Below are 11,921 nucleotides of genomic sequence, written 5' to 3'. Positions count from 1 at the left end.
AACAACTACATCCTGCGTCCTGAGTGAGGGAGAAGGCGAGTGCAGATAACCTCGACTTCCTGGCCGGCCTGGCTGCTCTGGCCCACCTGAAACGCACACAGATGTTCATCAAACACTGTAACAGCATTTAAAATTCAAGTGTACAAGAGCATGATTTCCTGTATTAAAGGGAAATAAACGTAATGAAACGTAATTTCCTAACAAACAGCGACAAAACAAGTCACCTCCACGAATGTATTCATTGGTTCGTTCTCGCATTTCCCGCTCCCTCTCTCTTTCCCGCTGTTCCCTTTCTCTTTCTTTCTCCTGCTGCTCCCTGTCATGCTCCCTCTCCCGTTCCCTCTCTGCACTGGCAGCAGCAACAAGGTGGGCTTGGTGGCCTGAGGACAACAATGATAAACAGCACAGATGCAGGCTTTATACACACCAGTCATGTTGTCTCAGGAGGATGAATTAGAGCCTTGCTGACACGTTATGAACAACAGTGCAATCATGGTAATATTCTGTCCCAGAAATATTACCATATTTATCAGTTTTAACAAAACCTTGAGTGCAACCATCCATGCCAGGTTGCTGCTTTAGTTGCTTACTTATATAAAATAGTTATAATACCTCTGAAAGGACTTATCATTAAAATATCATCTTATTCTTAATTGGGGTGAAACAAAAACTGTTTTGTATGTCAACAATGGCAACAAAAACAACTGTAGACCGAACAGATCACTTTTCAGTTTAACTGAACCTATCACCATTTTAGTGCCTCTATGTTTCTTCACCACTAGGTTTACTGTGGTGAATTTTAGTAGATAACCTCTTATAATTAAAGCTATTACAAAGTTTAAGCTGCAGACATAAAAAGGTAAGCCTAATAATTCAATGCATTTCACATTTCAGTCCCACTTTTTTGTGCACCTAAAAATGATTTGTTACAGAGCATCTCTTCTTTTGTGGAAATAACGAAACACTGCTGTGCAACAAACAGACAAAAAACAGACAAGAAATACTTCCCAGTATGACTGCAATAAGAGTCAACTTGATGTGTGACTGAACAAGCAGAACTGACCTTTGACACCGCAGGCCAGTGCGGGGCTGCACTCTTACAGCGGTGTGAGGGGACATGGAGATTGTGGCAAGGAAGATAAGGGATAAATATGGGATGGGGAAGGGAGGTCCTCACCTGGTGATATGGAGGTTGGGTTGAAAGCCCTAGGAGGGAAAGGGGGCTGAGCTCCAGGGAGGTAGGCGATGCGTTCCAAAGTGGGAGTACCTGTTCCCCCAGGGTGAGGCAACAGGATAGTTGGAGGCATCTGGGCTAGATCAATAATCCCTTTTACAGACAGAAGCAAAGGGCCAACGGTGAACAACAAGAACCAATCCATCAATTTCTGAATGTATGAACACCGTATACACTTAGCTGTAAACCATCACCTTCAACTCTTAGCGCTCCCAAATACAGATTGATCAGTAGGCAACAGGGCTGCAAAAAGAGTGGAACAGTGGTCAACCTGTAAGAGGCAACCACTTAGCAAATGGAGATTTGGATGTCCCAACCCAACTGATAAATTGAACAGTAGCCGAATCAGTTACAGCCCCAGTATAGAGAACAAATCAGATGAATTTGTCTAGGTCATTTGCTTCTGGGCGTCTGGAAAAGGTAGCCACTACTTCACAAGCACACAGTCTACATACTACTGCCCCTCTTGCCCAAGGCCCCTTCACTGCCTGGCAGGGCAGGTGAGGGAGGGTCAGCTGGTGGAGACACATACCTCGAGCTCCGGCCGTGTAAGGGATAGCAACGGACTGTTCCCGTGGTGACAACCCTCGGGCCATGTCAGGCCGAGGGATGGCTTGCATATGCTGAGAAGTGATATAATCGTTGAGGATGGTCTGTCGTGTGTTCTCCATGGTGTACAGCTGGTACGTGTTGTGGTAGCTGTTTGGGGACGGCTGCCTAGGGAACATGAACGCTGCAGTAGAGGACAGGAAGGAAAAAAAAAAAAAAAAACAAACAAACAAAAAAGGAACAACAAAGCATATGAACAGAAGGTTCACAGATACTGATCGCAACTGCTGACGTCAACAGCTGAAAAAGATCCTGGACATGTAATGCCTATGAATTAGAGTCTGAGTTGCTTTTATCAGTTTACTTAGAATCAGGGATATTGTTATTCTGTTTGTGGGTATGGTGGCAAGGGTTTTAAACACTGTACCAGGATCCAGTACTCTGTGAAAGGCCAGGGCGGGATCGAGATGTGGAGGCAGGTGGGATCGATACACTTCCCCAGGAACAACGGACCGGTGGTGGGGGTCGAAGGGGCTATGAGAGGCTACAGGATCACTAACTGATACAGGAGACTTGGCTGGGACACTGTCCCTCTGTGTGGGAGTCATGGCACTCTTTCTTTCATGTGCCACAGATTTTGCAGAGCTCATGCCACCTTTGAAGGAAAGAGGAATAGACATAGCTCATCTAATTAGTTAATGCTTAGTTAAACAACAACATAATATCAAGTTAAAACCAGGAGTAAAAGTTCACCTAAAACCCTCACCAGTGGACGCACTTTACATTTTACTCCTAAATATGCTTATTTGGGCTAATAACATGAGCTGGCTCAGCAAGATAACTGTCTAATTCTATTTTGTCTAAAGCTATAATTGTCGTAATTATACCGTACAATAATGATTTTTGGTAGTGAATGACTGAAAACCTGAAGCCACAGATTGTGAATAAAATCATTATGGAATATACCCTCTGAAGCACGTCCTAGCATGGGCGATCCTCTGGAAACAGGATTGGTGCTGTAGTTGACAGGGGTCCTGTGAGCATTGGCATCCTCATACATGCCCGGGCTAAGCTGAGATTTGCCAGCCTCCTGGTGTGTTGAGCGCAGGACGGAGGTGGTGGAGTTGACCACAGATGTGTGGCGTACCGCTTTGCTCTCCTCGTATTTGGCTCGTTCCATGGCCTCCAGCTGGGGCATACTGTGGGAAAGCTTAGTGGGACTGGTGATAAGGGATTTTACATTGTGCTTGATAGTTGGCTGGTTAAGGCAGTGAATCTGGTAAATGGAGGAAACAACAGAGCATCAGTATCACTGGTTAAAATCATTATTTTTGTTAATTTTGCATATTCGCTAACAAATGTTTTAAGAAAAACCCTATGTAACATGGACATTTGTCTACTAAACAGATCAAAAGAATGGCAGTAGTATATGCTGTCCACAAAAAATTTCTACCCAGCCCTTCTTACCTGAGATATGGAACCCTCCATAACTCTCCTGTCTGACAAGTCAGGGGTCTTGCAGATGGCCTGGCCAGCCTGGTCTTGCCGGGGAATTTCATGAATGGAGCGCCCCATCTCTTTGATGGTATTGACTCCCTCATAGGGCTTGCCTTTGCCAATACCACCTTCAAAGGAGTGAATTGGTGGGCTCTCTCGCTTTATCTGTTTTCCATATTTCATGGTATCTTCATAGGTTTCTGCAGTGGTTCTCGGTGTTCCTGGAAAGATTTGAGAAGCATTTCAGCTTTTTGGTTTCTTTGCTGCTAGTAGTAACAGTGAGCAGCTTATGAAAATGTGGTGAGCTTTACAATTGGCTACCTTGCATGATTGATCCAGTGATCACTGGTCTTTCCTTGGAATCTCCATGGAGACCTTCTCTGGGCAAAGCTCTGCTAATTAACCCTGAGAAACAAACAAGCATAATCACCCTCCTGATATAGAACAAACAAACCAGGACACATACTGTAAACTCAATGATACACAAGCAGTACCTTCAAATGGAGCACCTTCCCTGACAGGGTGTCCCCTGCCCATGGGTCCCTCCATCATGTCGTAAGTGCGTTTCATGTCATGGCCTGTTCTGGGGCTGCGGGTGTTTTCCCTGGGGTTCTTGATAGCTTTGGGAAATTAAATTCATGATCAAGTTTGTGTGGAAGAAAAATACACAACAGTTATGTGATGTACCAATAATCAAAGCACATACCATCAAAGCAGAGTATGTTACCGATCTTGCCTTCATAGATGACATGACCTTTAGTCAGCTGTTCTCCTCTGGCCTTCTCTGGGCTGCTCGGGTCCGCTGTGGCCAGCTTTGTGATTGTGCCCTTCAGGAGGTCAGCGGCAATGCTGGTCTGGGGCAGGGCTGGTGTGCCCTATTTTAGAAAAATGCAAAGATGTAAACTCATACACCTTTCCTTATCTGTCACTTTTCCATTCACAGCTTTTATCATCCAATTACCCTAAGAAAGTCCTTACCTGAGTGATCGATCCTCTAAAAGCCAAGCTCTCGCCCACTTTTGCTGGGTTGCCTCTGCCATCCTGTATGGATGGAACTACAGGACCGTGAGAGTCCCAAAGTGGAAATAAAAAAAGAGTCATGTGTGGTTAGTGCCATCTAGTGGAGCTGAACCAAAAGCTTGAATTTTTAGGTGTCAAACTTTAACTTATACAGGGAAAAAAATACTGAAAGCAGAAGTTTTTGTCCACAGACCATGATGTGATTTTACTGTCACAGAATCCCAGTGTCTGATTGATAGTAGCAGAGCATGATCCTCCATATATGGTATACCTTGTACTTTTATTAAAGCAAAGGTATCCATAACAATGACTGTTGTGTAAACAAATAAACTATACAAACTGATCTGTTGAAGGAGGTCTGGAAAACTGTAAATCTGGTACTGAGGCATCTAATTTAGAGGACAGGGTTTCTGCAGGTTTCATCATGTTAAATTTACAACTTTTTAAGACCTTCTTTACACCATACACAAGACCTAATTTTACATCCATATTAGCATTAAAAATGAATGTAGATGAATGTAATAGAAAGAAGCACTTTTAGATATGCTACATTATTTCACACACCAAAATGCGGTAGTTGAATCATCTCTGATAAATTCTGACCAGGCTGAAAATATTATGGGTTCCAACTGCAGGGCCACTACAATACAGGTCAGTAGTTTCTGTTGGTGTTGTAGTGAGAACACCTCTGATCAGAGACCAAAGACAGACAGCATGTAGTTCAGAAGTCAACTGCGAGGAAATATTTAATGCATACTGATGCTTCACATTGCATCAGTTATGGCATAACACAATAAAGCTGTGCTCCAAAGTTCCAAAGGATGTGTTAATAATCAGCCTTTCTTTCATGGTGAATATATTCTTAATTGTCCTGAATAATCATTTGATGTAGTAACATAGTATGCCATATATATTATGTCCCCCACCCCCCACCAGGGGGCAGTGGAAACAAAGCCTTACATGTGTCTGTAAATTCCTATGATGGAAAAATCCCAGCAGAGAGATAGAGTTTTACACAATGGCACAATGACAAAAGAGTGTTGTAATGTGTGTGTAATCTGCTGTCCTACCGGGCTTGTTGGGATCCTGCTGTCGAGGCAGACCCAGCGAGATGGAGCCCACAGTGCTCTTAGTCCCCTCTGGTCCGTAGACTACATGGGATGGGAGGTATGTGCCAGGAGTTCCCTGGAAAAGTTGGGACAAAGAAAAGATTTCAAGGGTGGCTCACTGTGTTCATAAAACAAGAAAGAGGCATCGAGTGATGCTGATGTTCATGTGTTAGAGTTCTGCATTTATAAACTGTAGTACAGTGGTGGAAAGTAACGGATTACATTTACTCGCGTTAAAGTAATTGAGTAATTTTTTTGTGTACTTAGACTTTTTAAAGTAGTTTTAAAATCTGTAATTTCACTTTTACTTAAGTATGTTTTGTTTGAAGTATTGTACTTCGCTACATTTTAAATCATATTTGTTACTGAGTAAAAAATAAATTAATTCAAAAAATAAAAGTATTGCAATGGGGAAGGAAAAATAATCGCGCCCCGGAAGCACTGCACTGATTGATTGATTGATTGATTGATGGGCGGGGAGAACAAGCGCGCTAAACTCACAGAGGGAAAGGGAGGAAGGAGGCGCCAGTGATGGAGCCACAGCTGAAAGTGAAATGCCATCAAGTTCCTCATATAAAACAAACCCCTGGCCATATTTAAGCGACCAGCTTCATTTTAAGCGCAAGAAAGACAACAGCTTTATTATGCAGTGTAAGATGTGTTTGCCAAAGTCGACTGAACTGGCAGCTTATATAAACTCGACATCAAACCTGCACAAGCATGTTGAGGTAAGTTTAACTTAAGAAGTTAATATTACTTGTGTTTATAGTTTACATAATTGTTGTACTGTTGCATTGCCTCAATGTGTGACATTGTCAATGTTGTTAGCACGAGGGCTAGAAATTAACAGGGACAACGCGCAATTGAGCAGTGTCATGATTGTCATACGAAATGAATGAAACGTGTTACATGTTAGAGTAGATCTGCTGATGTTGCAAAAGATTGAAGCATTACTGTAACATTAGTCAGTGTTACTCATAGAAGACTGTGTTTAATGCTCGGGATTCTTCCAGTGTGCAGGAGCAGAGCTACAGTGCTGAGCACATGGGACAGCAACACGGCCTGGTCTGTGAAACCTGGGGAAAATGTTTTTGATGCTGTCTACATATACCTTAATGCTTTTGCAAACAAGGAGAGTGCTGAGCACTGTCTGCTGCAGTGAATACACTAGATAGGCATAAATACCTCTTACACGCCCACTTAAACTACTGAACTATCACTAGGCTGCTCTACTGAATGCACAGTTTATGCAATATTCAAAAGTTGTATTGTTTAAAATGTTTTACGGGATGATCTGCACTGGAATTACTATCTCCCTTAATGTTTAAAATGTATGTTTTTATTCTTTTTTTTAAATTAAATTCTATTATTGCACTTTAATTTGTAAAGGTGTTCCCTAAATTAAAAACAGTCCTGAGATTTATATCCCTTTGTCTCTTTTTGAACTATACTAGAATCCCTGCTGTTTAAAAAAAGTAACTCAGTTACTTTTACTCAGAGTAAGTTTTTAATGAGTTACTTTTACTTGAGTAGATTTTTAGCCTGGTAACTTTATTTGTACTTCAGTAAAATTTCATTGAAGTAACAGTACTTTTACTTGAGTACAAAATTTTATTACTCTTTCCACCTCTGCTGTAGTAGATGAAGTCATAACAATCACAAATGTTTTATGACTAATACACCTTTTACAACAGTGCAGTGACCTATGATATACCCGTGTTGACTGTTAGCCAGCTGTCACACTGTAAGCACTACGACCAACAAACAGGACACCTGTGCCATTTCTGTAGTGCTTAGCTAACAAGAAAACTCAGTTCATGTAATGAACATCAACAGGATGTACACTTACAAAACTGGACAAGGCAGACATTTTTATGTTCACTTTTCACAGCTCATTAATTCCCTGCAAATGTAGAACAATCCTTCCTGATAAATTCAGATTGGTTGAGAAACAGGCGATGACTTGAAACACTGAATGAGAGAAAAAAAAGTGTCTAGAAAATTAGACTTTAAAAGGAGGCCTGCATCTGTTGTTGAGCTGTGCCCCTTTGTGTATCCCTGATCTACTGTAATTCACTAACACATTTCTATTTCAATTTAATTTATGGGCCCCAATAAGCACTAAGATATATTTATCACTGAAAAGATTCACACAGTAATGGAAAAAACCCCACACATTTTCTAAAACATGTGGTGTATCTTTCTGGGTCAGAGCTTCTTAGATACTCATCATTTTCCAGAAGATCAGCTGAGTTGTGTGAACCCAGCGTCTGTGCTAACAAAGTCAGCACAACAAAATGTTAAGGTTCAGGTTTGGGTTACACTCTGCTTCATTGTTTCAGTTTAGCACTTAAACATCATGTTACTCCAACTCTTTGGGCAAATTTTATGTGAGAATAGTGTACATAGCATTATGTTGTCCTTTCATAAACTGTTAAATAAAATCAAGTTTGGTAGCTGACAGAACAGTGGTTAGTTTGTTATGGTGTCTGTTGTGGAAAACATTTCATCATCAAATGCAGATGTGTAGTTGTTAAGTGCTCACACAAAACTGAAAATTAAGGAATTACATTTGTTCACACTGGTTTGTCTGAACTCTAGTGTGAATTGCAAGTCAGAGGAGGGTTTCTTGATTGGGACTGCCAGCAGAGCAGTGCCATCATCCCCGTTGTCTTACCTGGGAGATGGAGCCTCCTTGGATGAAGGATGGCTTGTCCGCCGGCTTGGTGGTTGGAATGAGTGGAGGAGGAGAGGGAATGTTTGGAGGTCGACTGGATCTGCTGAATGGCACGCGCACTCCATCTGGCATGCCCTGGCTCATCTGGTTGGGGACTGGGTGGAGGACTGGTGGAAATATATATAAAAAAAAGGACCAAAAAATTTAAATAAATAAATCAGCCTATCCTATCTAATAACCTTTCCAAACTGCAAATTACTCAAAACATTCTTTACAAAAACAAAAAAGAAAACAACCAAAATGTTATCCATTAATTTAAACCCATCTATATGATTTCTGCCTGCCAAGACACCACAACTCAAAACAACCTACATTCAGGTTCCATTAAGCTTCATTTCCCATCTAAGACTGCAATAATAAAATATTCAGTTTCATCCTGACTGACTCAAGTTAGTGGCGAGGAAAGCTCTGAGGACCTCAGTTAATAGCCTGTACCTCAGCCTAAGGTAACCTCAGTCCATGCTTGCTGTCTGCTTTACTGTCTCCTGGGAAAGCTGAGTAGACAAAATGGATTATAACACACACAACTATGTATGCACAAAGATAGGTGGTAACCTCCCTGCAGGGAGTATACCTCATACTCTGCACTCTACAAAATCAAACATGCAAATGACTGCGTGTGAGTTCTTCCTTTGGGGGTGGATGACATCACCATGCTGGCTCATACATGGGGCAGAAAAGACAACAAGGCAGAGTATGGTGAACTAATAAATCCCTGTTTTAGGAGGACTGTGTGCCAAACATTAACACTTGTCAGGATATGAGAAATATGTTTGCATCAAATGACAAACAACAGCAGAAGAAATTTTCACAGTAACCGTTTTGATCATCAAACTTGTTCATAATTTTGAACCTAATACTGCCTCCATTTTCTATTATTGTATAATTCTTGCAATTATCTGAAAATTGTCCTGCATACACAAAACTCTGAATGAGCCACCTGAGCTTTCAGTCACTGTCACAGCAGCAATAAAAAACTGAAGATGCAGATTTTATGTAATGATTAATGGTTCAGGGGACAAAGGTTGTTATGCATGGATAAAAGATATTTCACTGTGAATTTGAAATGATCTACATCTAAACGTCTAGTGAACACATAGTGAATGAAAATGACGCTTGAGAAAATGAATCCTAGCTCACTTGCCAGCCATGCATACCTAAGCTAAATTTAATTTGACAGTTCACTGATTCATAATTCATTATAACAACTTTTAGAGGATATTGGAACTTAAAAAAAATACTACTGTACCCTTGCAACAATGTCAGACAACTGTAAATACAGAAATCTTATTTGATAAGGGTCTCATCAAAGTTCAGGGTGCAACATTGCAAATACTGTTCAGTCACCAACAATAAAAATCAACTTTTCAATAAAACAAGCACAGGTATTTTTAGTCATATATGACTGAACCAGCATTAAAAAAAAGTCTTTTCTCTGGTCTTAGTCATGGAATTAGGATGTCACTGAATTTAAGTTAAGTAACCTTTGAATTTTGTGCAATAAAAGGAAAATAAAACTGGTGATGATGGCAACTATTGACTAGCAGCGATTCAAACATCATGCATTGATCACAAACCTACATGTGTATGTGATAATACCAGAAAAAGTCAGTTCATGCTTCTTTGAACTCTACTGTACTACTGGATACACATGTACAAGCGTACCATGAATTTCACTCATACATAATGGTAATGTGGTCTGCTGTAAGAAGTGTTATGCGCCAGCAATCTAAACAAGACTCAAAGCAGACAAAATGCTCGGCTCTTATTAAAAGTGCTCAATATTTCAATCCAGTATTTCTCAAAGGTAACTGCTGAGGTTCCAAAATGTATTTCTCACATCAGCTGAACACTGACCAGACACCTCTGGTATGTAGTGCAACCCCAATTATACCTTTGGACAAGAGATAATAAAACCAGACTTATCTGATGAACAAAAGCTCTGAAACACCGTCAAAGCTCGACTTACAACAGGATTAAAATCTCAGCTTCAAATAAAGATAATCAAGCACATCCAGTTTTTTCAGATATAAAAAGGCTACTACAGCCTGTAATTTAGTAAAATATAAATGTCAAAACATATCAAAATGAAATATGTATAAGACTGGCTCATACATAAACTGCTTTCAGTCCAAAATATATAGCTGTCAACAGTCAATACAGAGCCACAACTGTCAAGCACAACACTCAATGGGAGTCAGGTGAGGTAGGTGTGTTCTCAGCAAGGGAAGTGGGGGAAGCAAGGAGGGAAGGGAAGAGGAGGTGAAGATGTGTGCTTTTACCTGGCGGCACACTGTAGCGGGAAGCATTGGGGGCGTTGGGGTCAGGCTGGGGTGAGGCCTTGCTCAGCTCTCTGGGAGAGAGTCTGTAGGGAGAGCCTGGCCGGCCAGAGTGGGCCTCCTGGTCCAGAGCCAGCTTCATGTCATAAGGCATGTAGGATAAGAGCTGACCTGCAGTACACAGCCATAAGGACAAAGGGAAGACAACCACTATTAAAACAAGATCTCAACGCCAGTGAGCACTGAGCTGACCCAGAATGGACTCTGCAGCTAACACCGCCATCTGGACACACACCCGTCAAAATGTATGTAATAAATATCTTGGTGTCAAAGCTCAGCAGCTTACTGACAGCTGCTCTCCTCTTCGCAACACTTTGACTAATCGGCGCTAAAAGCTTTGCAAAGAGCACACCATAATGCAATCAGCCCAGTGATTTTCCCACTCTCCCTTGTGAAGCTAAGTGGGTAAACTCTGTGCCATTGCCCAGCAGCAGCAAGTGTCCTATTCTGACAAGCTCAAGTCACACAACTCCAAAAAAAACCATCACAGTCCCCTTCTTTATCCAAAGGCAATTCAAGAATTGCATCAACACACACTTCAGCTCTGAGTTTCATCAAATGCAACTCAAATGTAAAACAGGGTCAGCTAACTTTTTTTGTCTTGGCTCAGGCTAAACCACATTACGATAGTTCAGATAACCCTCAAACCATTCCTATTTTGAAAGTGCACAAAAATGAATGGGATCTAAAAATGCATTCACTATAAATAGTCCACCACTAGCAGCAACAGGGAGAAAGGTTGATGGAGTGACTGAATAGGAGGAAGGAGAGATGAGGACAGAGAATAGTTATTAGTCTCTTACCATCTCTGTCAAGTACGGAGGGGCTCCGTGTGCTGAAAGGGGGTCTGCGTTCCAGCTCTCCCTGATCCTGCCTCTGCTTCTCCTCCTGGTGTGCAGACTCATGCACAGCTTTGATCTGGTGTTGCAACATGGCAAAACCACTGATGGGCACACCACCAGGGCCATAAGGACCAGGCACCTAGAGAAGTTACAGGGGGAAAAAGCCCACATGAGCTGGAAAGCCAGATGTAAACTAGATGAGAAGAAGTTTATCCGAGTACTGTACAGAGCCCGGACCAAATTTCAAACAACACATTTATTCAACATAAAAATAAGACTATATAGTTTTACACTTACAGCTGCAATCAGAAATATTTTACCCCCTCACCTCAAAAGACATAGTGATGCTGATGAAAGATAATGACAATAAATGACAAAAAACCTCATTAAACTAAAAATATTAGCTGTCCCTGGTAGGCTAGTGGTTAAGGCGCAGCCGCTGCGTCCCAGGTTCGAATCAGGGTTGCATCAGGAAGGGCATCCGGCATAAAACACGTGCCAAATGTCAACATGCGAGTCGTCAGTGTGACGATTCACTGTGGCGACCCCTAAACGGGAAAACCCGAAAGTGACTCTCATCTGAGATATTTTGAC

At 41.5% G+C, this 11,921-nt stretch overlaps 1 protein-coding gene across 1 annotated transcript in view; it reads right to left on the bottom strand.

The window, feature by feature from the left end:
• ncor1 (nuclear receptor corepressor 1) overlaps positions 1-11,921 on the bottom strand; it is a 92,401-nt gene that overhangs the window by 21,753 nt on the left and 58,727 nt on the right. The window contains 15 exon segments of the mRNA XM_020600558.1: positions 7-86; positions 225-380; positions 1,178-1,327; positions 1,767-1,967; positions 2,211-2,438; positions 2,750-3,059; positions 3,251-3,501; positions 3,602-3,685; positions 3,775-3,900; positions 3,987-4,155; positions 4,259-4,335; positions 5,371-5,485; positions 8,087-8,253; positions 10,429-10,596; positions 11,289-11,466. Coding sequence (XP_020456214.1) covers positions 7-86; positions 225-380; positions 1,178-1,327; positions 1,767-1,967; positions 2,211-2,438; positions 2,750-3,059; positions 3,251-3,501; positions 3,602-3,685; positions 3,775-3,900; positions 3,987-4,155; positions 4,259-4,335; positions 5,371-5,485; positions 8,087-8,253; positions 10,429-10,596; positions 11,289-11,466 — 2,460 coding nt within the window.

The sequence above is a fragment of the Monopterus albus genome, unplaced genomic scaffold, assembly GCF_001952655.1.
Source record: "Monopterus albus unplaced genomic scaffold, M_albus_1.0 scaffold47.1, whole genome shotgun sequence".
NCBI lineage: Eukaryota > Metazoa > Chordata > Actinopteri > Synbranchiformes > Synbranchidae > Monopterus > Monopterus albus.
The sequence above is the reverse complement of the archived record's forward strand: the minus strand, read 5'-3'. Positions and strand labels throughout refer to the sequence as shown.